The 27,746-nt window shown below is 43.2% G+C and overlaps 1 protein-coding gene across 19 annotated transcripts in view; it reads left to right on the top strand.

Annotated features, from left to right (window-relative positions):
* The first annotated feature begins 5,748 nt into the window (after nt 1-5,748).
* PAN3 (poly(A) specific ribonuclease subunit PAN3) overlaps nt 5,749-27,746 on the top strand; it is an 86,401-nt gene continuing 64,403 nt past the window's right edge. For 4 of the 19 annotated variants that reach the window (XM_087759436.1, XM_087759433.1, XM_087759426.1 and 1 more), the window contains exons 1-4: nt 5,751-6,838; nt 6,902-6,993; nt 12,734-12,874; nt 19,829-19,950. In XM_087759436.1, coding sequence (XP_087615562.1) covers nt 6,558-6,838; nt 6,902-6,993; nt 12,734-12,874; nt 19,829-19,950 — 636 coding nt within the window. In that variant the 5' untranslated portion in view covers nt 5,751-6,557. Of the gene's footprint in view, nt 6,994-7,630; nt 7,668-12,733; nt 12,875-19,828; nt 19,951-20,726; nt 20,815-21,883; nt 21,957-22,941; nt 23,086-27,746 lie in introns of those variants that run through there. The other 15 variants (XM_087759434.1, XR_015705183.1, XM_087759427.1 and 12 more) reach the window with 15 other exon arrangements.

The raw sequence follows: 27,746 nt of genomic DNA, 5'->3' as shown, positions 1-27,746 counted from the left end.
TGGCCCAGCACCATGTCCAGCTGAGTCTTAAACATACGCTGGGGAATTTTTGTTATTCATTCAGTTGTTGTATTTTATATATAAAATTATATTTTATTATATTATTCATTCAGTTGTTGTATTTTTACTTGCTACGGACTAAGCATCCATTCTGCAACTGTACAGGACTTGGATAAAAAGAATCCCTAAGCAAATAAATTCAATGTCAGTAAGGTGTTCTCAGAAACCTGCCAGAGATGATATCTAGATATTTTTGGGTTTTATTGGTACCTGGTAAATAGCTGCTTTTGCATTAAGGAAGATTAAATAAAAATGTAGATGGACCAGAACTAGACAGACATATCAAGATAAAAGAAGCTACAGAAAACATCCCAAAGGTAATTGCAGGGGCAATGGGGGAAACGGCATTGAGGCCGGCATTGAGGCCAGCATTGTTAGCAGAGATGAGCGCATGATCTCTCACAAGACTGCCTTAGAGATACACACTGAGGCAATGGCATTGTACTCTGGTGCTGAAGACAAGTTTGTATGTGATGCAGTGCAAAGGAAGGAGCTGAAATGATATGAAAACTAGGGAAGTACATATTTGCAAGGATGCAAAAACCAGGAAAGGAAGTGTAGGATTCCACAGGCCTTAGAGAAATCATTGCAAACAGGGAAATGCCATGCTGGCAACAAACACTCCCGGCTGGCACGTTGCCTTTTTTTTCCACAGCCCTCACTGGCACACAGTCCCAGCATGGATGAGGTCAGAACACACCTCTGGAGATCACCTAGTCCAGCCCCGTGCTCGAAGCACGATCAGCTAGCACAGGTTGCCCCAGAGCACATCCAGTAAGGTTTTAAATATCTCCAAGGATGGAGAGTCCACAGCTTCTCCAGGCAATCTATTCAGTGCTCAACCACCCTCACAGAAAAAAAGTGTTTCCTGATGTTCAGAGGGAACCTCCCGTGTTTCAGTTTGTGCCCATTGCTTCTGGTCCTGTCTCTGGGAACCACAGAAAGGAGTCTGGCTCCCCCATCAGATATTTAGACACATTGATAAGATCCCCCCACGCCTTCTCTTCTCCAGGCTGAACAGTCGCAGCCCTTTCACCCCCTCCTCATATGTCAGATACCCCAGTCCCTTATCATCTTCACGGCCCTTCACTAGACTGACTCACTCTATGTCTTTCTTGTACTTTCTTGTATCACTTTCAACACCACACCGACATACAAGTTTTGCCCTCAGAAACCAGGGTGCGGACAGTTTGTGCTTCTGTTCTGAAACTAGCACAAACCTGCCCCAGTCACTTACTGCTCGTGGGCAGTCAGGTGGCATGGCAATGACCTGTCCGAACACTTACATATATACTAAAAGAGTGGATGCTTGTCCTTTGAGTCCTTTGATTTAAAATTGGCAAGTGAGCAAAGAGCTTTGTTTTCTCTTCCATCTGATGCATTCAGCACTGAAAGCTGCTGGGATTTCATTGAAGATATTTTGCCTTTTTGTGGTTCAGACAAGGAAAAACTAACATTAACTTTCTTAATCATAAGTATGAGAATCCCTCGCTGATGATTCAGCTGATCTGGTATCAGAAGTCTTAATGTACATGTGACGTTTTCAGCTTAAAAGCTTCTGTGAAAGATGCCACCAGCTAGGACAGTTCACATCTACTGGATGAAGCCAAAATAAATTTATAAAATCTAGCATATTAACTTATTCCTCAAGTTGCTGGACTGGGGCTCATATGCACGTGTATATGACAGTAAAGCATTCTTCTGGGTGAGTAGGGTTTTTTCCGCCATGGGAGAGTGGTTTCTGTTACCAATTATTTTATGCAAGTTGTGTCACGTCATGGTTGGCCTTCACTGCAACAGTTAGATAAAGCCAGCTCCAGTGGGAGTAGCCACATGGTAAGAACTCTCTAGCTAAACCATATGACTGGATTACCAGCACAGTGAAACTAGGCTTACATTTTAGTGCTTGTAATCATATGAACTCTAGCCTAAGGTTAGACCAACCCCCTATACATTATTAACATAGGTGTTAGCATACATTATTAACGTAGCTAACGTAGCTAACGTAGCAGGAGCACTTCAGGGTCAACTCGTGACTTGCTACTTGATTTGAATTCAGAACTTTACCGAATCAGAATGAATTTCGTTTTGCATGTGAATGGGAGTCCGGTTAGGAGCAACATTTAGTTTCTTCCAGACACTGTTAGTAAAGACAACCGCCTAGTTAGGGACCCATGGGTATTGCCACGGCAGGTCAGTCCATTCAATCCAATATCCTGACTGCCATATTAGTCATTCTCAAATGCTTCAAAGGAAGATTAAAAAAAACGTAATTTTGTGGAATAATCTCCTCAAGAGTGGCAATTGCCCTCAGACTTCAGACAGCAGTTGGTGTATATCCTGAACTATCAGGCTTTATTACTCTTACTTCAAAAAATAAATGAACAAATGCTAAATTCTTGTCTAATATGACTGTGGACTCTGATCATGCTTATATTTTTGTAAATCTTGCTAATTTTTTTTTAATTATATACTATAATGGTAGACTTTAAAGGTTAAATTCAGATTATGTGAAAACTTTTTTTAGAAGTATTTCCTTTGATCTGTTTCAATAATAGTAAGCAAGGCCAGTTTTGTAAGTAGAGATAATATCTCTTAATAGACCAGCTGGTACTGTTGAAAAAAACAGTGTTCAGGCATTACTTTTTCTGACTACCTGGTTGGTTTAACCAAGATTCCTACCTACAAAACTTGTCTTGCCTATGCCTTAAAAAAAAATCACAGCTACAATAACTCTATCCCTCAAAAAGTATTGGTATTCATTTGCATTATCTGATGCTAGCCTGCACTTCAAGATCTGTTTCCACATGATTTAATAAACATGTTAATTTTGGGTTGACACAAAGAGAAACTGTCACTCTCAATAGCAGACATGGCTTTCTCAGCACTGGTTCAAATGTTAGGGGAGAGCTATTTGGCACTTGCGATCTGATTTGGCTGGAGAAAAAAGCTCTTGGCAGGGCTTTCCTTCTCAAGGGTTTCCTTTTTTCTCCCTTCCCCCCTTTATTTTTCATCTGATAATGTTTGGTTCTGCCGTTCTGTCAGAGCTCATAAAAACTCTGTCACTTGGCTATGGCTGCATGCATGCATACAGGAGTATTTCCCCATTTCTGGGTTGAAAAGCACACCACAGTTATGACTTGACTACAAAGTGGGACAAGACCCAGGGGCATCTATCTGTTTCTCCTTCATCTTGCTCCCTGGATCTCATGCAAAGTAAATTTGGGTATGTGCCCAGGAGAGGAATGGCAGCGTTCTCCATATAGGTGCCAGCTTCAGTTAACAGGGGACCTAGTTTTGTGAAAAAAATGATAACATCATCAATCACTACTCCGCAGGAATGCCCAGGAAATCTCCATGCACTGCACAAGGCAGCGGAGCAAGTTCAAGCAGATAGCGAATGCCCAGCAGGACTCCTCAGCGCTCTGGCTGACCAGCAGGAACAAGGCAATAAAAATAAAATTCTGGAGAGGAACACATGGTTATGATTAATGAGAAAGTGTCGGGCTCCCATATGGACACTCTGTAGCTGCAGGTCAGCCTTCAGGCCAAGTCCTTATATATAGTCAACAGAACTGAAGAGACAGGAGAGGTGAGAGTTTGCCAAAGGCACAAAAAGAATCTCATGCCATCTTGAGTCTCTTCCCATTACTGGCTCTGCTCTGCTGGCCAAGAGAACGTAGAAGAGACGAGGGATGCTTCCAAGCTGGTTTGACGCTCAGTGGCTCAGGTACAGCACTTACACCGACGTTGGTGGGGGAGAACCCAAACACCCTTGGCACTGTACCGCACGTCTCATTGCTATCTGGGCACTCTGGCTGGCAGGATCATGCGCTACTGCCCAGTCCGCTATCTCAGCTCTTCCCGCATCCAGTGGGAATGTTTTCAACCCGAGCTCCCGCACGCAGACAGAAAAAATGTGGGTCATGTATACACAAGCCCATTTGTGTCCTTGTTCCTAACCTCACTGTGTATATGTAATATTAGACACATGCATGGATCAGCAAAAGAGCTGTGGGAAAAGCAGATTCACAAGGTTGAAAACACAGGTTACAATACACTTCAGCGATGGGCGTGGCTATGCAATTGAAGTCTTGGCGTGGAAGAAGTCATTTCATGTTCAACCAGTTTACCCAGAAAAGGTATTACCCTATGTGCATCATGAAATCTCTTGTAAGATAACTTGATACCATTAAATCCACAGTACTAAAGCTTTGGATAAAAGATCCACAGAGCTTGGGAAAGGTCTGGGTGAAAGCTGAGATTTTTCATCTCCCTTTATTAACATCTTTCTGTGGCCCCTTTCAAGCTCCTCACAGGCATGTATAACTTGTCCACTCAGTCTGACTTTTCTGGAGGGAAGGGATGTTTTTCCAGGGGACATCACACCTGGAATAAGGGGTGATAAATAGACTGCTGATAACCAGACTTCAGCAGAAGGTGATATTGTGTTCCTCTCTTCCCCCACACCTGGCATTACCTCAACACAACATCTTTTACCTCCCATTCCCCTCTACGAACCCATGCACCCCAAAGGCCCCATCTGCCCGAGACCTCTGCTCTGTGCTGGCATCTTCCCAGGGCACGGATGAGCAGGGCAAAGGGGGCGAAAACAATGCGCTCCCAGGCTCTCCCTTTTCCCGCTGCAGCAGCTGAGGGGAGTGTCACCCGTGGGCACCTGTGTGTAGCTGCAACAGCTCGCAGTGCAGGGAATCCCTTGGTTTCGCTCCTCAGGGGCATACTACTAATGCCAGGGGGCTGAGTGATACACAACTGAGCAGCACCGTGGGCACCTCAGCTACAGCAGCTGGGACTGCCTCTGATCCGTGTACTGAAGCAAACCAATTTTGGTTGTCTGAGAAGCCGCAAGTTGGGACTGAAACCTTTCCCATGGTTGAGGCGTTTATGAGGACTCTCTTCCCCGTGGAATCTGCTGCGGTTTGTCTGACCTCCTACCCAGAGATTTTAAGGGAGAAATTACCCTTTTGCCTACTTTTCTAAACTTGCAGGAACACAGAAGCTGTGACTTCTTTCCCATAAGGAAGCAAAAGGCGGAAAATTGTTGGGCAGTGACAGAGAGATGATACCCTCTTCTTGTTTTCTTGGGACACCAGGCTAGAACTGGACCCCTCAGTCTTGCAGCCTTGCCCTTCTCTAGTTTTCTGCCCAACCTTTTTTTGCAGAGCAACCATCATTTTTTCCTCAGCTGGTTCATAAGCCTAGAGAAGCCGCGCTTCTGACTGCAAAAATGGTGATCTTGAGATTTCAGCTTAAGGCATGCTTGCTTCTTGAAGTCTTTAAAGTCTTTATCTGAGGAAGAAAGACTTTGATTTGTTCCAATGTGACACTTAAAAGCTCACTCATTACTTTTTAAAATTTCTTTTCGCACAAACTGTCAAAGCATCTTGGAGGCAGGTCCTGATTTTCTTTTCATTTTTAGTAAGAGAGAAGACTATGATAGACAAAAAGTAATCTTAATTCTACAGTAAATGTTTTTCTTCCCAAATAATGTCAAGTGCACTTTAACACGATGGGTTTTTGAGAATATTTTTTATATAATATATATATACACATTATTTCAGCAATTGCACCACAAGCTATGCCAACAATTTGATTGAGGAAAAATTAAAAAAAAAAAATCTTGTGCAGCTTTTCAAGTGAGTCACTGAAAATTCACATAACAAAATCCTCCACACTCGGGGGAAAACACTTCAAACATCCCCTTAAAGACAGCCAGCCCACCGATTCGACTCCTGGAGGGGGAGAATCCCTCAGGCTGCGCTCCCGTTATGCCGGCAGGCAGGGACGAGCGAACGGGCTGCCGCCTGCCCTTCAGCAGAAGAGAGGTACGTGACTTTTTGAGGGGAAATCGGTTGAGATCCTGCCGGGACCGCGGGGGGAAAGGCCAGAGAGCCAGCCCGGCGGCAGGGGAGCCGAGCGGCCCCGGCCCGAGGGGGAGGCGGGCGGCCACCTGCCCCTCCGCACCCGCCGCTAACGCCCGCAGGCCGCCCTTCGGCGGGACGGTTAACGCCCGCCCGCCCGCGCGAACCCAGCCAGGCCGGCCGGACAGCCGGCTCGCTCCGCGCCGGCCCCCGGCCTCCCTCGCCCGCCGGACACCGCGCTCCACCGCCTGAAGCACGGCGGCTCCCGCCTGTCCCCCTTCCGACCGCTCCCGCCCGCAGCAGCCAGCGGCGCGGCGCGGCCCGGCCCGGCGGCGCTACCCAGCATGCTCCGCGCCGGCGCAGGCGCGGCCGCTCAGGAAGAGGAAAATGGCATAAACAACCCCGAGCGCCGGGACCGCTGAGGAGGAGGCGCCGCCGCCCCCGCCGCGGGCCGCGCGGCCCCTTTAAGAGGCGCGGAGTCGCCCCCTCCTCCCCCTTCCGGAGCCGGAGCCCGGGGTGACGGCGGTTCCCGCGCCCCTTCCCCCTCCCCGCCCCCTCCCTCCCGCCCTCCTTCCCCATGGTGCCGACCCCGGCGGCGGCGGCGGGGCGGTTGCCATGAACAGCAGCGGCCTGCCCTGCTCGTCGCCGTCGCCGGTGGTGGGGCCGCCGCCGGCGGCGGCGGGGGTCGGCGTGGCGGGGCCGGCGGCCGGCGGGGCGGGGGCCGGCTGTGGCGGCGGCGGCGCCGTGAAGCTGAAGTTCTGCCGTTACTACGCCAAGGACAAGACCTGCTTCTACGGCGAGGAGTGCCAGTTCCTGCATGAGGAGCCCGGCGCCGCCCCCGCTGGCCCGGGGCCCGCCGCCCCCCTCGGCGGGCTCCCGCTCGGCATCCCCCCGGCCGCCGCCGCCGCCGCCGGGCCTGGCTACCCGCCGCACGGCGCCAGCCCGGGCCCGGTGGCGGCGGCGGCGGTGGGGCCTAAGAAAGCCGAGCTGGGGGCGGGAGGCGGCGGCGGAGGCGGCGGCGGCGGGGGGCTGGATGGCCCGCGGCTGGCGAGTGAGTGCGGCGGGGCGGCCCTGGGGTGGGGTGGGGCGGGGGCGCTGCCGGGAGCGGGGCGGCGGGAGGCGGGCGGGCGGCGCGTTGTTCCGGCTCCCCGACGGGCTGTGGTGCTACCGGAAACAAATAACAACAGCCATGGTGGCGGCGGGGGTCCCCGGGCCGCCCTCCCGGCCTCCCCGCCCCGCTGCCTGCCCCCCGGGGTCGGCCGGTGCGGGGCGCCGTGGGGGTCCCCGGCGGGACGGGTTGGGACGGGGCTGCGCCTCGCCGGGTGGACCCGGCCGTTACTGATGGGGCAGGAGCGGGCAGGTGTGTGTGGGAAGGGGCTCCCCCCGGCTGGCTTTGGGGGGCAGCTGCCCATCGGTCACCCCGGGGCTGGGCTCGGTGCGGGTTCGCTGGACCTCCCTGCCCAAAGTCGGGCTGGAGGCAGCGCTTTCCGGAGCAGCACCCTTGGATGGGCTCCTCCTGACAACCTATGCTGAGTTTCAGCTCTCGGAAGTTTTAAATGTTCCAGCTGAAATACTACATTAAAAAAATAGGAAATAATTTTATAAATAACTATAGATATCTGCCTTATCTGCCACTTCACAGTGGCTCACGCAGAAATCGCTTCTAAATTTTTTTTTTTCCCCCCAAGGCTTCTCCAGCCTTCATACGCAGCCCTTTCTCAAATGGTGAGAGTTCAGGTTGCCTGTGTGCTATGCAGAGCGGCGTTGCTGTTACTGGTCGGTTATGCATCTTCCTAACGTGCGGTCCAATAGTCAGGTGGTGCGTGCAGTAAACTGATTTTTAATAACTGTTCTGTTTGTAGGTAAAGCAGCACTTGGCAGCTAGGAAAAGATGCTCCTTCAGAAAAGTTGTGCCCTGTTAAATGGGTGTATTAAGCTTGGTTGCATTATTGATTTCTGTCATAAACCTGGTATTTGTTTATATTAAATGACTCAACTACTAAGTGGTCACAACCGTACCTTTTCTGAAATTAAGATGCAACCGTGCTGAACATCCTGTGTATACCTTTTTAGTGCTTAGTATGTGTTTCAGGAACCTGCAACTGCTGTTTTGCCAGGTGTGGTGAGCTTGTGCCACTGAGCAATATTATCTCTGTAGTCGGTAGCTTGTCGGTGTCTTAAGTTAACACAGCACTGTCGTGTCTACCCTTCCAGGAGGAGCCTGTAATATAAATTTGCTTAATGCATTCTATTAAAAGACACTATTTTCAGATTTTGATAATTTTGTCAAACTTCAGTTGTCCAAGCTGAAGTCTGTCTTGCCTTTCTTTTTTTTTTTTTTTTTTTTTTTTTTACAGGTAGAAATATCTTGGAGAGATTGAGCAGCGATAAGTCAATCTTTTGTTCATTTTTCTTTTGGACAGAGTTAGGCACAAAATACACTTTTTCCCTATGCAAAAAGAAATCACTAAAATCTATTAAACTAGGGGATTCAGGCTTGGGGAGAGGGTGCATAATTTTTCTTGGGGGTAAAAGCTCCTATGTGGAGGCTCTTCTTGTAAGAAAGAGTTCCAAAATTTGCCCAAGCCCTGAATCTAAGAAAAAAACCTCAGAATTTGGGTGTGCTCAGAGGCTGTTGCTGCTGAGCATTTAAATTATTTGAAAAACTTGCTTCTATTGAACATGTCAGAGGTTTAAAACTACGTAGAGCTCTCTGCGGTTGCACCCATTGTGAGGAGCGAGGGCACCAAGAATGGACAAACCCACTCCGGTGTTATTGGTGATTACCTGCTGGGAAAGCCACCTCACTTGAAGTTACAGGAGGCAAAAGCTTGGACTGGTAGAAGAAGATCTTACAGGAAGGAAACTAACTAGGAAAAAAGAGTAAGGAAAGGAAGGAGAGAGAAATTAAAGTTGAAGAGCCAGGGAGCGGGCCCAGTCTTGCTTCTAAGCTTCCTTGCTGTCGTATACATTTGTGAAACAAATAAGGAGAAATAGTTGTTCAAAATCTGAAGTTGATCTGTATAGGTACTGACAAGCTAATGTCTAAAACCCTTACCTTGCTGATGACCCATGGTGTTAACAGTATGATTTCCAAATGGATGGAATGAAAGTTTTATTTCTATGGCTGTAGGAAGTAATACACAAAGTTGTACTAAATAATAAAATTCTGAGGTTAAGAACATGATATTGGGAATTGCCAAGAATCGCCTGCCTGTACGGTCTCACTGACTGTCTTCCCTAATTCAAAAGTATCTGGTAGTCTTCAGTTATGTGGCTGTGGATGCCACCTTCTCTTCCTCCTTCCTCACTGGTCCCCCAGCCTCATTCAGTGTACAGAGCAGATAGTGCTCATTAACTAATTAACTGTGTAGTCCTATTTATTGTTAAAAGTGGGTCAGTGCCTCATTCTAACATGCGTGTTACTCTAATCCTGCTTTGAGTACAGGATTATTAATTTACTTATAGGTTTTCCTGTGGTAATCACAAAGGCTCCCCAAATACTGACTTATTTTCACGACATAGGTGATAGGAATGTTGAGTGATAAGGAGAAGATGAACAGTGAAAATACAAGAAATACGCCAGTGCGGAAGTATTTCAATATGAGGGTATGAAGTGGAATGAGCAGTTGACATCCTCAGAGCTAACCAGGAGAAGTTTCTCACACAGTGTGTGGTTAAGCTATTCTGTGATATAGATGTTTTGGATCTGACAGGGATTCCAAAAGTGATCAGATATTCTTGGAAGAAAACTCTGCTTGAGATTATTAAATGCAAAAAAATAATCTCTGAATCAGACTCATCTTCCCCTACATATGGCTGAGAGCCTGCTGGGAAATCCTGCTTTATCCTTGCCTCATGCTTATGCTTTTGTCCACGTATCCGCAGCTGTCCAGCGTCAGAGATGAGGTAGTGGGCTAAATGTGGCTTTAGCCTGACTGTGTGACTTTTTGTGTTCTTGGGAAATGAGACTGACCATGCCAATGAGCTCTGCCTGCTCTCAGGAGCTAGCACTGCTGTCCCCTGCCCCCAAACTACTTGACATTTGGAGCATATGTGTTCAAAGCACCATTCCTACTTTTTCCCTCTGAGCTGTGAGTGCTCAGCCTTCTGCATGGTTCACCTTCCATATGTAAGGTGGCCAGCTGATGGTCTACAAAATAGGAAATGTAGTTGGTATTACCTGTCTAAAGTTTGATTAAAAAAAATAAAATTTAATCCTTTTCACATAGGACCTCTGTGACCAAAAAAAAAAGGGGGGGGAAGAAAAAAATAGAAAAAAGTTCCTTCAGATTTGTTAGCTGCCAAAATCTGCACATGGTGCTTTTCTAATAGACATATATCCCATGTGTCTGCCCAGTGAGCAGCAGTGGCAGCAGTACCTAATCCGAGAAGGCTGTAGAAGGAGCAGAGGTGGGGAGATGACTGTTGCTTGGCATTTAGGGGAGAAAGTAGGATTGATTAGCAGGATTTTCAGGAATAGCCCAGGGAAGGATGGGTAGGGGTCATAATAGCATGAAAAATTTCTCCTCTTGTATTGGCGCTCTGGCACTTTCCAACTTCTGTAAGAAGCAAAGTGGCAGCCTGCTTTGCTGCTGCTGCTGGCTCGTTCCTAGGACACTGCGTGAGGGAGCGTCTGGAGAAAAATGTCATCATGGTCTTAAAATGTATCATGTCTATACATAAGTTAGACAAGTTAAAGTTGCACGGGCAACTGCAATTGTATTTGTTAGCTTTCAGGTAGTTTAACAGATGTTATATTCTTTTGCGTGTAGACATCGTATTATATATTAATAGATACGAGCTGAGGTATGGCTCTAAACATTTGCTAACTTCCACCCTGCTTTTTGCCATAAAGTACATGATACGTAGTGCTCACTCTTTCATCTCATCTTTGATTCCTATAAATGTGACAAAAATGCAGAGGCGCTGAGGTGAGGAGCTCCAGGTGCTCTCCGGACCCGGCAGTGGCAGCAGCATCAGTGGTGGGTGCTGCTGTCTGCGCTGATGCTGGCGGAGGAGCTGGCCACGGCAGCAGTGCTGCTGCTGCTGCCCGAGATCCTCATGCCAGAGGTTAGCTCATCCTCTCCTCGTGAGACGTTTTCATCTGGTTCTCTACCAGAAAGCCTTTCTCAAAGTCCTCCTAGGAAACTGGTAGTCGAAATACAGGACTGTGTTTCTGCGAGGTGCCCACGATACTTCCCCGAGTGGCCTTGCTCTGTGTTTCTTCGCGGCTGCTGAGGAAGTCTGTCTGCAAATAGACTTTGTTGCCAGCCTGTGAGAAGGTGGAAAGGGGCATCGAGGTTTGGGTTGTGTTGGGTTAGCCTAATAAAAGCATTGTGGCTGTTTTCGCAGCCCACTACCTGCCTTTTATGTGGCTGGTCATAGCAGTAGTGGGTAGTGGCCACCCCGTAGCAACTCTGTATGCAACGCTTGGTGGTTAGCTTAGTGAGCGTTACAGCTTAGGTTTTGTGAAATCCATAGATAGGCTGGGCTTGGAGTGGAAAGACACATATATTTGTACATTTTCTGCTTTTTAAAAGGTATTTAAGTCTTTACCAGTCCATTCCTTTTTAAACAAAATGAAGCAGTGGATATAGGAAAAAAATTGAAAGATAAGCTATTCAACAAAACAGATACTAAAGGTAGTCTCTTGGATTACACTTCTTAATGCAATGAAACAATGGTCAGGATTATTCTAAATATGGATTTTTCTTATCTTTGGTAGCATTTCAGTATTTACAGCTTGAAGTATTTAGAAACAGACAGTTATCTGAAACTTTTAAATATAAGTATAGTTGTGGTATGTCACATACTGGACGCTTTTCCCTGGGTTTGTTTCTTCTTAGCTTATATACAGAAAATAGGTATTATAGTAAAGGTGTATGATTGAGAATTCTTTTTCCAAACCTGTTTGTACTTTTTGCAAGTGATGCTGTATTAGTTGTTGTATACCTCAGTTTTCTTTTTAGAGAGATGCTTCCCCTTCTAATTTTCCTGATGCCTTTTCCAGGAGTTGATAGATGATACAATTTTAATCTTGTTTTGCTCTGAATATTTTTAAGAAATGGGGAGACAATTCCAAGAATTGAAGAGGTATTTGGGATATTTGGAGGTGGTTAGAGACAATGGAGAATTGAAGAGTAAAAACAATAACCAGTTAGAGATGCATGGGAGAAAATGAAAATTACTGATTTCACTTAATCACTTTTTGTCTCATGTGTCAACTCCAGAAATCGGGAAGTGATAGACATGCATTTTCTTTTCGCTTTTGTGTTTCATGTGGAAATGAAATGGGGGGGGGGGATTATTGGGGGGAGCTAAGGAAAAAGACAGGAGGGAAGGAAGAAGTTACATGGGATTTTGAGGGGCAGTTTTAGCATACCAAACTTTAAAAAAAAAAAAAAATACACTATTAATTGGCTTTGAAACTGATTGTATCTGTTTATATACTTTGTGGGTTTTCCTTATTGTACGGGAAATCATTCGAAGTCCAAATATTCCACAGGAATTACAGATACCTGAGGAGTGCTGGTAATTATTTGTTTCTGGTAGTACCCACCCTGTGTTGGGTATTGAAGAATGTAAAGAAAGTACTCTTACTGTTGTAATTGTTTTTCTGCTTCAAAGGCAAAGATGAAAAGCAGTGTGTGTGTGGGACAGTTACATTATGTGAGAGAACTCTATATGCTATATCTTAATAATTTGAAGTTTTGATAATGTTTTTTAAGATACAGAGCATCCCCATTTAGTTTCTATCTAGCAGGTATTAGATAACTGATTTTTTGTAGGTATCACTGTAGGAGTGGGCCTTCAGGAAGGATTTGAGTGCCCAGAAAATAGTGACCTTGGGGACCAGCTCAGAAAGAGTTCCATGTGTAAGGAACCACCTAGAAGCAAATTTAGACTGCTGCGGGAGAAGTGGACAAATGGTAAGTGAGGGTGGGGTGATAAACACAGGCAGAAGCATTTCTGTAGACCCTCAAAAGCAGAAAAAATAATCTTGGTCATGAGGCAGCTGATGAAAAGGGGGTCAGTGGAGGGATTTAGATAGTAAGCTGATGTGGCTGATGTTTTCCTGATCTGTTGCTTTCTAGTAAAGATGTAATACATTACACCGCCAGAATGGTGTGGTGAATCACTGTGTATTGGAGACGAGTTGGTGTAGATCACGCTCTGTGTGTGTGCGCGTGTGTTCGTTCCATCAGTCTTTCAGGAGTTAAACAAATTTAGATTATGTGATTGTTTTGTTTGATCTTCAAAGATATTTTGTGCTTAGAACTTATTTGTATTTTTTAATTTGCTTCCTAACAGCCTTTTTCTCCTGACCATTTTTTTTTTTTTAATTTGAGAACAGCTATTTAGAAGCAAAGTACAGATATACAAAAGTGAGAGTAGAGGCATGGGTTGTGCAAGTTGTTGTCAGGTTGGTTATGAGATATGCAATTCCTGTAGTCCGTGGGTAGACACCCTCAACTTCAGTTGGTTTATTGCTGTTGCAACTAGCAAGAAGACCTTTCCTTTCCTTTTATGCATTCTCCCTCAGTGCTCTGAAAAATGTCGTAATGTTCTGTTTAGGTTATCTGCACACATTTCATACAACTATTTATAGAAAAAAAAGTTGAGTTTTAGGTACAGAGGGGCTATTATAAACAAAAGCTTAAACGTGTGCTTTGAAAAATTTGATGCAGTTTATTCAATAATTTGATGCAATATATTAGGAATTGTGAAAGCTTTTGGAGAGGGTTAGCTCTGAAAGCTATGATATAAAGTAATTGCATTACTTCGAATTGCTGTTTCTGATAACAGAGTAGTTCTGATGACTCTTTTGAAAAAGTATCAATTCTAATTTGTATTATCACTGTGCTTTTGGACTTGGTCCATGACGAGGAGTCCTGCTGCTCTAGATTCTGTACTGAGATTTTTACAGAGCAAAAGGATGGCACCTATCCTTTTTTTCAGTCTTTATCAGATGTTTCTATGATGCAAGATAAATTCACAAAAAAAGAAAAGACAGCCCAGTCACTTAATATTATGGTAAAGATTGCTGTTTTCCCTTGCTTGCCCATGAATATCTCATCGCCTAGTGGGAGTGTTTGTAAATAAGGCAGCATTTCCCAAACTGTTTTGCTTCCTTTCTGCCTTTCAGCCAACTTGGTTCATTTGTGCTGTCTGCCCTCCAACAGCACTCCATCACGGCATCCTAACCCAGGCGTGTGCTTTTACTTTTGCTCCTCATGCCTGGGGGTGTCGTTCACTTTCTTTGTCTGTTGTCTCTGGGTGATTGCTAGTCTGTGTTTCAAAAACATTGCATGAAATGAGAGAGGCATAGAAACACCAGAGAATCCACTTTCCCTAACAAGTTGCAACAGTAGTGGCACTGTAGAGAAAGTAATGCTGAGGTGCACATGCTGGTAGGGATGGTGCTTGTGAACTGTTACAGAGGTGTACAAGTGAGGTTAGCACCACAAGCACATGATTATTTCCTGATATAGACATGTCAGCACAAAACAAAGTAGCACAAGCATAAGCTCCTCTGACACCTCGGTGCTTCTAGGAGACTAAAAGGACACAAGTCTTAAATGATTTGCCATAGATAGGCTTTGTATAAAAGTTTTATTGTTCTTGTCTCAATATTAGGATAGCTATCTCTGCATAAAATTCCACTGGAGATAGGGCACTGTAGATTTTACTGCTTTATATCTAGTTGAGATAACACCTTGTCCTTTGTATGCACATGTATGCAATGAACCTATGATCCAGTTTACCAAGCTGTGTCGAGGTGAAAAGTGCCTGCAGTGTTGCAGTGCTGGGAGTTTAAATCAAGATTACCTCTCTATAGAAACTTTTTTCCCAGTATAAAAATAATTGTAGTACAGTTTTTTAAGCAGTGATAATAGCAAAATGAATGATTTCAATCCATGTTTTATTACCTCTCCAGAAATCTTTAAACTGTAGTCAACAAAAATCTGTTGTGATCTTACTTTAGCCCATTCATTTTTGGGGCAATATATCACATTCCTGCAAAGGACCCTTTTTTTTATATTAAGAACAGTTTCTGAGATGATCAGTGCTGATACTAAGTTCATAAAAGAAGCAGTATAGGATATTACAGCATTTATTTATTGGTTAGTGAAATGTTAGAATGAAAATATCAGAAACGCCATCTTTTCAGATAGTGCTAGTATTAGACAAGACAAGCGTTAAACTAAAACCAACCGAAACCCACTGATTCTGTTGAAGCATGTGTATTGAGTTCATCACAGTAGTACTCAAGCACTTAAGCTGTGATGGGATCCTTTGTTCCTGAAAAATGTCTTTGTAATAAGTAAGGCAAAAATAACTATCTCATTTTTTTTTCCTCTTTGGTGCCTGCATCTGACGGGAAGCCTACTTTCTGCTAAAATTCTGTGGGAGAAGAATTATATAAGAAGATATTTATTTTTAATTGCAGTTTGTCACATTAAGCTGCAGTGTTACTCACCAAGCAGAAAATTATTAGATAATGTGTGTTTAAAAAGTAGAAAACATCTTCTGAATTTCTCAGGATGTTTTATTTAATTTCTTTCCAGAATTGCCAGGATGTAACTTCTGGCTTAAATATTGACGGGATTTAGAATTTTCTTGTTTTCACATAAGTGCTTACATAATATGTTAGCATTTTTTTCCCCACTGGATTCCTAGTTGTTCCCTTGCACATCCATCTTTTCTTCTCAGACCTGCCCAGTCAACCGTTCTACTTCTACAAAGAAGTTGATTCCCTCCAAGGAAGAGCCTGTTGAAAATATGTACAACTTCAGTGCATGGATAGTACTCTTACACAACAGAAAGTCATGTTCCTTTGACAAAAATAGGCAATTCAAGACTTTCCTAAAATTGTCTAAACTTACATACCTAAAGTTGTAATCAATGCTTTAAAAGAGAAAAGACATAAACCTCAGGATAAGTTTTTTATTTGTCATTCTAATGGCAGTGTGTGCAGAGTGTTTGAAAGTGTGTGCTTGCAATTGTTATATAGAAAGGATATGGATAGACAAATCGAATGCGGTGTCTGATATAAATTAGTAAACACATGAGAATAAAAACTTTATAAGATCTTCTCTTTCCTGTTTAGACTTTTTTTTTTAATACCACGCTGCTCATGTGGTGAAGTGTGCCCACTTCTGAAGACCTCCTCCTATGGATTGCTTATGATAAATCACTTTTCTTTTTTCGTGCTCTGAACTACGGTGGTCTTCCAGAAGCAAGTGAGAATTTATGATTTGCCAAATGTTTGGCAGAAGGAGGATAAGAGCCTTCTACTTCTCATGGAGAAGGCCAGGTGCCAAACACAGTAAAACTGCCTTGGCTGGTTAGGTATTTGCTGAGCTTTCATCACTGTAACAGCTGAATGTCCCTTCTTTGAACTGAAATGGAGTACATAGTGAACAGTCTTTTTTGGTTCTATAGGCAATGCAGGAATTACTTTTTTTATTTTGTACCTATGTAAGCTGCATCTTTTCTGTTAGTCTTAATTTTCTTGCTTGTGGGGAAGTTAGTTTAAGGAAGCTAGTGCTGAGTTTTCTTCTGAAGGCAATAGTTATACTTACCACTTCTAGAGAATTCTGTTCTAAATATGAACTACTGCCAAGAAAACTGCCCCCTGCTCCACTGAGCTTACTTCTGATGGTTTTCTTTTGATTGTTCCTGCAGAATATGTTTTCTTGTGGTCTTGATCCCTCTGCTAGAGGTGTGTTTCTAGGCCATTTGGAAGAGGACAATAGAAGGTCTTATAGTTGAAAGCCATCTTGAAATTGCTATGGTACCAGTAGAATTGAGTGGTACGAAGGTGGATCAGTGCTGGAGTACAGCAATTTGTAGTAACGGCACAAGGAGGCTGATCGGTATGGCCAAACCATTGCACTTCAGTAGAGAGATGGCCTTCATACAGCTAGATAAAAGAAAATGTTCTGGAGTAGCTTTTGCTGTCTGGAGTGCCCAGTTAGATATCGGTGTGCCAACAGGAAGCCTAAATTGTAGCCCTGAGCAGCTTTAAGTGGTTTGGATAGGCTTGTGTAGCAAATACCAGCAGCGGAAAGGCAGCAGTGTCAAAAGATGAACTTTGTCATTCCCAGCAGCATCTTCAGCCTTGCCCAGCTCTGGGGTTGCTGCCCGAAGCCTGCTCCTGCTCGCAGCTTGGGCTGCCTGGCTGTGGGGGTGCTTCAGCCAGCCTAGGAGGAGAGCACCTGGTGCTGTATTTGTGCCCTAGCAAGGCTGCCTGCACCGGCTCCAGTGCTTTGTTTGGATAATGGGTGACTGCAGCTGTACCAGCTGTCTGGAGTTATTGTAGGTCAGCTCTGGGGTTTCTTCACACTGAGGGGGCTCTTCACATGCCTTGCTGCTGAATGTGGCAGAATTTGCAAGCTTTCACTTACCTCTTGCCAGTTTTAAGGATTTTGTGCATTAATTGTATGTGTCCAACAGAGAAATGAAGGTACGTGGGTTGTCACATTGACTCTAGCATAGTGAGGAGCAGTGGGAGAAGCAGGAGGAGTCGGCTGTTTTCTTAATTCTTCAACAGAGGCAGAAGGATTTGTAAAGCTGATGGTGTAATCTGAGGGGGTCGTTTGCTAGTTTGTTAAAAATTGGATAGAATCTGGAGTTTCTGACAGAAGTGTAAGATGAAATAGCAGATATACTGCTGAAATTGTATAGCGTACCTTGAAAAGACAGTTGTTCCTGGAAATTAAAGAGTTTTTCTTGGTCTTTTACGGTCAAGATGTAGCATTAAAAACTGCAGCAGTTTTTGATAAAGGCTGAAATGCAGGCGGAGAAAGCTATATTGGAAATGCATTTTTAAGATAAATAAAAATCACAGTGTGAACCCTGAATAATTTATAGGCAAACTAGGCTGAAACTGCTCATAATTAAACACGGATTTGCTGTCTTTTGGGTTTTTTGTATGAACGAGTTGTAGTATTTTTCATGATGCCAGGAAACGATTGTGTTAAAATACTAACCTTCACAGTGTGAGTCAGGGGCTGACTGTAGCACGTAGGATGAGACAGTAATTGACATTACTGCAGACATTAATATTTTCCCTGATACAATAGTTCAACCATAAAATACCCTAGGCTTGTGAATGTAAATTTTCCATATGAAGGCAAAAGAGGCACAGATGTTTAAAAGACAAAGCAGAAGAGCTTTGTCTTTTTTAGGGGTGTAGCAAGAGGACTGGTGAAGTTTCTATGTGGCTGCTGCTTATGAAGGAGGATCTAGGGTATGGCTAGTGGAGGGAGTTTTATTTTCCTGTTATCTTAGCTAACTTTTAAAGCTTTAAAAAAAAAAATAAATCACGTGGCAATTCATTAGTAATGAGCATCTTTAAAGTTCCTTAGGTGTCTCCCTCAAACCTGCGGAGTATACAAATCATGTTCTAGACTTGGCAGCAATACTTAAGAATCTTTTTCACTTGCAAAGCTGATCTGTATTGCAACAGAAGTATTTAGTTTATTTGATCTCTCTCCACGTAGAGCTCTTCATTTGAGGTGCTGTTGCTGTTAGCCCTGGTTGGCTAATTCATACAGCTCCAGTCTCAGGGAGTGCAGCTGGGCAGTGTTTCCATCTGTCTGTAATACGGATGCTGCTAGTCATTCTCCTCTTCCAGCCCTTCCTATGATTTCATCTGGCTGTAGTTATTTTGCTCTTTCCTGTGCCTACAGCATGGAAATGGCTCACCAGGTTATGTAGTCTCTTTTGGAGGGAAAATTCCCATTCTGATGAAATTTGAGAGGTTCTGATCTGCATTCCTTTAGCTCTGCCACAAAGTTGCGTTTTATTTCCTTTGAGGATTAGGATCAGGAAGTTGTTTCCGGGTGTCACCGGCTGTCTGTGAGTCCTCCCAGAAGTTCAAGTCGGATAGTTTGGTACAGGATGTTCTTCTGAGTTGGATGTGTGCCTTCCTACCTTGGAGCTACCAATTACTCATGCCTGTTGGCTTGCAGTGGCCTGGCCATACTGATTAGTGTTTTTGTAATTTGCTGTGGGTGTTTTTGTGGAAGCTTAATTCGAACTGCAGCTTGTACACCATTGTAAACTCTTTTTTTGTTATCAAACTAATACCTGCTTGAGTGTTTAATGTTAATTATGACTGCTTCTTGTTGTTCTCTGTAGTCTCATAGTATTGAATTCATTTATTTGTGGTTAAAGTACTGTGCTTGTATGTCAAGACCCTTGTTTCTAAACAGAGGATTAATTTCTTCTTACATCCTTCACACTTGCTTTCAGTCCAAAAGAGTTTTTTGGCCACATTTCATAAAATTGTTGCCACTTTATGAAGTATGAGATAATAAAAGTAGTCTTATGCTCTTAAGGAAGCTTTTAAAATGTTTGTGCTTTGTGTGAGAGGACTTGAGATATTTTTAAATGTATATTTTCTGTGTGTTACCCTTTAAAAGAACCACTACATCCAGTTAAAACTATACTTGACAGATATATTTCCAAGATGCGTATGCAAGAATATAGGTTTTCTTAAAATAAGCTTGCCTTCTAGGTTTTTTTAGTTGATTTTTCTTCCCGATATCATTACTTGCCTTGTTATTCTTGTTTCTAAAGTTCAAACTCCTCATTGTTTCTGTCAAAGCTTTTTAGTTTTCTGCCTCTTTCTGCATTTGTGCTGTAACTTCATGCTGCATATGCTGTCATTTAGCAACCTCTTTCATAAAGTTTTTCATTGTGTGCACTAGTGTGTTTTTAGTTGGTTTGCTGAGAAGATAGGTTTGAAATAGTGTTACCAGCCTTTTCCTATTCTACCCCCCTGCCAAAAAAAAAAAAGTAAGAGATATTAGCAAATAAACCCATGGTAAACTAATTTTTTTTCTGAAACATTTTTTCTTTTTTTCTTTTAGTTCCCGGAATAGATGGCGGTGGGTTAGCTGATGCTAGTCTCACAGATTCCTACTTTAGCACCAGCTTCATTGGCGTTAATGGATTTGGGAGTCCCGCTGAAACAAAGTATCCCATGATGCAGGTAATAGCAGTGAATTGTGTAGTGTTTCATTGGTTCTGGCTGGTATTACACCAAGAAGAGAAAACTGTTCAAGAGGCAGGAAAAATGGAGCCTTCTGGTATGTGTCATCTTGTAGCATATACAGAGTATATACTCAACTTACTCTTGCAAATGGAAATGAAACAATATCATTGCTTTAAAATTAGTCTGTTTTATGGGCACTTATCTGAGCTGTTGTGTTGGGCTTTGCCACATATATTAACTCTGTGTTCCTAGATTTCTTTTTAGGCTCAGCTTATTTTGATAGCCTTTTACTAAATATATAAAAATTAGATTTTGAAACATTTCATAGATCAAAAGTCACTGAAGCAAAATGCGAACGGTCAAACCTGTAAATTACGAGGCAAAAATTTCAGAATTTGTAAACTCAGTCTCTGGTGGCATTCAATAATGTTGAATTCGTATTTAAATCTTCTGAAATGTTTTCTTGTATTTATAGTGTTCTGCAGATGTTGGCATAGGAACTCTCATGAGGTAGAATTTATTGTGTAGGTAGTATTATGCAAAATTTACAGCAAAAGGCTGTCATATTTAAAACCTAAATAAGTATCTATTGAATTAACACATAAAGTACTATAACAACTCCCTCAAACTGGTACGCTTTTTAAAAGCTGAAAAGAAGATGGTCTCTCCCTGTACTCAAAGGTTTAACAAACCAGTTTCTGGTAAATGAAAGAGAGCACAAGTCAAACAGTTCGCACTGAGTCCTGACAACAACTCTCTTCTTTTATATCAAGGAAACTCTCCTTATGAGCTTACTTTGATCTCAATTGTGGCTGTATTATGGATTGAAAAATAACTCAGCAAAAGGTGGGAAATGATTAGGTGTGTTCCCTTTTTTCTTTTCTCTTTTTTTTACTGCATGTTTTCAAGAAGGCTGGATTTTCTCATTCAATAGAATTGCAAAACTATGGAAATGTTTATTACTGACAGTGATGCATGATTTAAAAAGAAAAATTTTAACCTCTGATCCCGAAGTGTACTATTGAAGCTGGAAGTTACAAGTTTTGGTATCACTGAGATCATATAATTTTATGCTTTTAGTGCAAAGTCATTATGTTTTGTATCCTTAAACTGTATTCTTCAGCAACACTGGTGTCTTTCTAAACACAAAAAATTTTAATTATAATTGTTTCTTCTAGAAAGACAATAAGGCATGCCTCTAACGTGAATGCTCATAGGATTTTTAAATACTTTACTAATGTCTGTGAGATTACAGTCAAGGCATTGTGTTTCTCTTTGAGAAAAGAGAAGAAATTGATGTGCCTGTTACCCATTGGAGGCTAAGGAAAATTACTACTGAAGAAGGATTTCATTAGTGTTGAAAAAGTTCTTACAGGCATTAAACTACGGTTTAAAAAGCATTCTTATACTGATTTTTTTTTTCCTTTGAATCATGTAATTTAAGTTCTTGTTTGCATAGGTAAAGCTGGTAATGTCTGTTTTGATTTTGTGTAAGCTCCTAAATTAAGTCCATACTGACAAAGTTTAGTCACTTGGAATGCAGTTTTCCATGTCATTCAGCCCTTTGGAGAACAAGGCAAGGGAAAAATTTTAGTGACTTTTACTTTAGATAATACTAATGCTTTATGGTTTGAAACAGACTTTACATCTGATAGATTGGTGGTTGTGTCAAGGATATACCTTTTGCGCGTGCTCTGAAAATTTACCCAGATTTTGTCACTTGATTAAACCTTTGCAAAACTGGTTTATATAGACCCACTGGAGACTTTATAGATGTTAAATAATTTCCTAAAGATGTAGTCTGCATTGGCGTGTTCCAGCTTGAGTAGGTTCTTGCAGTTACAGCGCTGGCCTAATCTAGGCCTTGCCTGAACTCTGAGCAGGAATGCTGATCTGCTTTGTTTCCCTCTTTCCTTTTCTTCCACTTCAGACTGAAGCAGCATGGAAGTGGATCTGTATTTAATGAAAAAGAGAGCTGCATCTGTGTTAATTGGAGCAGAGAGGTATATAAGGGAAAAGAGACTTATGCTGTGGGCTTAGAAAAACTGAGCTGAAGATAAGTGAATAAGGAGCTAGGAAAGAGTGAGCAAAGGGACTGAAGCCAAGAGGAGATGTTGGTGGGATGCTCGCAGAATGGGGACTGGAATTGCACAAGTGAAAAATACAGAAATTGGGACAAAGAAACAAGTTGGCATAATGCAAAGTTGGGGCAAGGTAGCATGGAGAGAACAAATCCATGTACCTATTTCTCTCCGGGTCCTTGAATAAAACTAAAGATACTGAAAATTTAGTGTTCTGCCATCGATGAAACATCAGGAGTCTTCTGTAAAATATCTCATTAGCCTCTCAGGTTTGCTTTTGCAAATGAAAACATCAGTTCCATTTATGAGTTACTTAGTTATCTCTGGTGGATCTGTGCAGTTCACAGATAGATGCATCAGTGATGCAACATGAGGAAACTTTTTCAGCTTGTTTTTTTAAAACTGGGAAATTGCACAAACACACAAATAAACGCACTGCTAGAAAAACACTAATAAGATACAGTTAGATGTTAAGAAATGTTAAATTTAGGTTACCAGTGCAGCTGTATTGGGTTCACTTGGCAAGGTTTTGGTAGCAGGGAGGCTACAGGGGTGGCTTCTGTGAGAAACTGCTAGAAGCTTCCCCCATGTCCGATAGAGCCAATGTCAGCTGGCTCGAGACAGACCCAGCGCTGGCCAAGGCTGAGCCTATCAGTGATAGTGGTAGCACCTCTGGGATAACATATTTAAGAAGGGGGGAAAAAAAAAACCCCTAGCCTTTGCAACTGCAGCTGGAGAGAGGAGTGAGAATATGTGAGGAACAACCCTGCAGACACCAAGGCCAGTGAAGAAGGAGGGGCAGGAGTTGCTTCAGGCACTGGAGCAGAGATTCCCCTGCAGCCCATGGTGAAGACCATGGTGAGGCAGGCTGGCCTCCTGCAGCCCATGGAGGTTAACGCTGGAGCAGATATCCACCTGCAGCCTGTGGAGGACCCCATGCCGGACCAGGTCAATGCCTGAAGGAGGCTGTGACCCTGTGGAAAGCCTGCACTGGAGCAGGCTCCTGGCAGGACCTCTGGACCCATGGAGAGAGGAGCCCAGACTGGAGCAGGTTTGCTGGCAGGACTTATGACCCCACAGGGGACACACGTTGGAACAGTCTGTTCCTGAAGGACTGTACCTTGTGGCAGAGACCCTCGCTGGAGCAGTTCGTGAAGAACTGCAGCCCGTGGGAAGGACTCACGTTGGAGAAGTTTGTGGAGGACTTCTCCCATGGGAGGGACCTCCTGCTGGAGCAGGGGCAGAGTGTGAGGGGTCCTCCCCCTGAGGAGGAAGGAGCGGCAGAGACAAGGAGTGATGAACTGACTGCAACCCCCATTCTCCGTCCCCCTACGCCACTCGGGGGAAAGAGGTGGAGAAAATCGGGAGTGAGGTTAAGCCCAGGAAGAAGGGAGGGGTGGTCGGAAGGTGTTTTTAAGATTTAGTTTTCATTTCTCATTACCCTACTCTGATTTCATTGATAATGAATTAAGCTAATTTCCCCAAGTCGAGTCTGTTTCGCCCGTGACAGTAATCAGTGAATGATCGTTCCCTGTCCTTATCTCGACCCACGAGCCTTTCATTATATTTTCTCTCCCCTGTCCAGTTGAGGAGGGGGGTGATGGAGTGGCTTTGGTGGGCACCATGTGTCCAGCCAGGGTCAACCCACCACAGCAGCCTTGAGGTTATGTATTGAGATGTATTCCTGATAACACTGTATATTTTTTCAGTGGGAATACTATAAGTGGGACTTATTCAGGGCACAAGATGCATGGTGCATGCATAATGAGCATCCATTTGATAGTCGATTAAATGTTCATCTTATGATTCCATGCCTTACTCCTGCATGCTGTTCACATCCTTCTTGTGAAGGCTGTTAGTTGGCAGTGCGCTTTCCTGTGCGGGTTACAATTATTGCATCTAACTTTGTGGAATGCTTTCCTTATGAAAGAAGAAAGTAGTCTGCATTTTATAGAGACATGGGAAGAAGAAGGATGGCAATTAAACAAACACTGTCCCCTCGCCCCCCCCCCCCCCCCCCAACAGTGCTGGCAAACTAGGGACCCCAGAGTTTTTGAAACTAACCTCTACAGCTGGAATGGAGTTAACGACCACCTGTGGAAAGCTTGGTTCAAGTTGCTCAACTGGCTTCAAACTAGCAAAGATAGACAGAGTCGGTAATATGTAATGGAGCCAAATGGCCTTAAGCAAAGCTATATCCAAATTTTGCAATCATTATATTTTTGTGTGCAGTACATAATCTGTGTTACGGTGTTAAGGAAGCAGCAAAAGGAAGGGAAGTAAAAGTGGATTGTGTCATGATGAATTGGGGAGGGCATGTGCTTCTTTGATTGTAAATAATGTAGGTGACTAGTGGTCAACATTTCTGCAGAACAGATATTACTGACTTTGAGATTTCATTAGTATGTGTTGAAGAATATTTTATGAGATCTAGAACACCTCATTGGGGTTAAATTAGTGGTGAAGATGCAATTAATGGCAATGCTCAGTTTGCAGTGGGGAAAAAAAGAGTAAAAATCCTTGGTACAGTTCGGAAGAGGCGGGATTTTTGAAGTGGCCATGGATCTATTTCTTCTTTCTTCCTTTCTGAAAAATATCTCTCTGCCTCTTCCTTCCACTCCTCCTACCTCAAAGGTCTTTGCTGTTAGCCAACCTTTCATTGCCCCCCATCGGCCTTTTCTGTTGTTACTAACTAGTTTCCTATTGATTAATAGTCTCCTGACCTCATTAGTTTGTGTTTTCCCCAATACAGTTTTTTTTCATGTGTCTCTTCTTCCCTGAATCTGCATGTGCTTTCATATACTACATTAGCAGTATTGGCTTCCAGCTTATCAAAGCGTTTTCTGTTTTCTCCTTCTCTAACTACTAACAGAGCTGGCCTGCACAACACATGGCCCACAGGCCGCATGCTGTCCTCGAAGCTGTTCTCTTCCTTTTTGGCATAGCAGCAGCAGCCAAGAGACAGTCAGAGGTGTGGTTCAAGAAGCAGCTCATTGCTTTTGGCTTTCCCAGCAGTGAGGAAGCAGGAGCTGGCTGGCCAGGATGCCTCTGATGCTTGGCTGTTTGCTCAGTCGCTCTGCGTGTGCCACTTGGCTAGCTGGTGTCTGTGTTCTTCTGGCATTAGTGCTGCCCCTTGACTAACCTGTGGCTTGATCAAAGATACAGGTGGTGCTGGAAGGAGCTTTAGCAGTATTAAGTTGGAATGGTAAAAGGATATGTGAATCATCTGGGGGAATTTATAGCAGGATGAGGCAGAGGAGTACCTTGATGTTAAAACTTCTAATATCATATTAGAATTGAGCAATTTGGTTGGAAGAGCATAAAACGGTAGAAGGTGTCTTCATGTATGTTACTTCACAGAAATCCAGTTTTCCTTATTTTGGTAGGATGAGATTTATAACTACATGGCTTTCATTGTACTGCAGGTTATGTAGAAGGTAAGAATCACAACTTTTCAATTAATCACTCTAATTAAAATAAAAAAGGACCCAACAGTCCTCGATATTAAAGTTGGCAAGGCCAAGCAATGGAGAAGAATTGGTCTTGCTTGCTTTCACCATGCTGATGTTGGTGTACTAAGTGTTCTTCAAAAGCCTGAGAAGTAGAGATCATGCTCACTTCAAAGCCTTGCAGCTGAATAAACACAAAGACCTTTGTTTCCATTGCTGCATCTGCCAAGAGTCAAGTAATAAAACTCTCCTTATAGCACAGAAGCTTGTAAATGTCTTCAATTCTTAACTGTTGTGAACTGAGTGGAACTAGACATGCTATTTTAAATATAAAATTATGCAGTTTACATAATGCTTTCTGAAGAAATCTAGTTGCTTTAGTTCAAACAGTTGTGAGTGGGACATGCTGGAGATGGTGCCAAATATGCTAACTGTCAAAGACAAGTTTTGGATTGTTTAGAGAAGAAAGCAAAAGGTATCACCCTTTGTAGGTCACAGAATCTGACAACTAAACGATGATTTGTTTGGTTGTGACGATCTCATTCTTTTGCAGGATAACTTCTTTCATAGTCCAATTAACATTATTTTAAAAATTACGAAGAAATATTCTGAAATATAGTTCCAGTAGAACAGTATTAAGATGAAGAGAATAGCTTGTGACATACTACAAAATACTTTGAGATAACATACTTAGCACAGGAATGAACCTGAGGAAAGTACTTATTTTCTCAGGGTTAGGGCGAGGAATATGGACGCAGAGGGAACAAATGCCATCTCTATGTATTTGGGGGAAAAGAAACGGTAGAGAAGAAAGCAAAAACCCTCACGATAAGCCTTATAACATAAGCTATGTAAAATTAGATCTAATTGTGTGCAGGAAAGCTTTATTCATCCTCTCTCTTGATGAGAATTTTGTAACTATATACTTTAGTGGAGGGAGATGAAAGGAAAGCAAGCTTGTCTTAAGTGCAGCTTAATTTTGGGTTTCACTACTGAACATTGAAGGGTCGAGGCAAGGTGGTGTATACCTTTAGAAGGTGGAAATATTTCTTGTAACACTTCTTCTCCTAGCATAGTGCACCAAGGAAGCACTGAAAAGGTGAATGGTGTCCTGGGCTGCATTAGGTAAAGCATTGCTAACAGATCAAGGGAGGTGATCCTTCCCCTCTGCTCAGCACTGGTGAAGTCACACCTGGAGTGCTGGGCTTCTCAGTACATGAGAGACATGGATGTATTGGAGAGAGTCCAGCAAAGGGCCACGAAGGTGAGGGGTCTAGAGCATCTCTCCTGTGAAGAAAGGCTGAGAGAGCTGGGGCTGTTCAGCCTGGAGAAGAGAAGGCTCAGGGGAATCTCATCCATGCACATAAATACCTGGAAGAAGGGTGCAAAGAAGACGGAGCCAGGCTCTTGTCAGTGGTGCCCAGTGACAGGGCCAGAGGCAATGGGCAGAAACTGAAACACAGGAGGTTCCCTCTGAACATCAGGAAACACTCTTTCGCTGTGAGGGTGACTGAGCACTGGCACAGGTTGCTCAGGGAAGTAGTGGAGTCTTGCTCCTTGGAGATATTCAAAAGCCATCTGGAAATGGTCCTGGGCAACCCTCTCTGGGTGGCCCTGCTTGAGCAGGGGGGGCTGGACCAGTTGGCCTCCAGAAGTCCCTTCCCACTTCAACCCCTCTGTGAGTCTGTGAAAAGTATCTAGTCCTCAAAACTATTATTAAAATAGTATCCTAATATGGAAATTATTTTAATAATGATACTTTTGATCTGCTGTCAGTGTTGTCTTAAAGTCTATGTGAAAATAATACATTTTTTAGAAGACCTTAACTTGCAGCGGTTCTGAATAGGAAGTGTTAGTACGCAATTGGCTATCTTACATCTCAGTAAGATAACGATTCACTTTGACAAAAGTTTCATTTTTGACACAGTGCCTTTTCACACAGTCTTTTCCTAAGAGGAGATGAGTTACTTTGATTAATCCTGGTGCTTGAAGAAAGAGTAAAGACTTCTGAATGAGCATATTCCCCTCTTGTAACCTAATTAACACAGTATTTTGAAGAACTTTATTTCTCATTTTTTCTGTGAAATTAAAGAGCCTGTATTTCTTTACTGGTGGAAGGTTCAACAGCGGAAGAACTTTAAGCTGAAGCCTCAGGTTAAATCCTTGGACAGGGATGAATGTGACAGTTTTGTTCTGCAGTAGCTTTCTTTTGCGATGTGAACAGAAACAACTTTTTAATTCCTTTAAAGGGAGAGGGGCAGTA

The sequence above is a fragment of the Nipponia nippon genome, unplaced genomic scaffold (genome assembly GCF_047370975.1).
Source record: "Nipponia nippon isolate SJK-2023a ecotype South Korea unplaced genomic scaffold, ASM4737097v1 scaffold_2, whole genome shotgun sequence".
Taxonomy (NCBI): Eukaryota; Metazoa; Chordata; class Aves; order Pelecaniformes; family Threskiornithidae; genus Nipponia; species Nipponia nippon.
The sequence above is the reverse complement of the archived record's forward strand: the minus strand, read 5'-3'. Positions and strand labels throughout refer to the sequence as shown.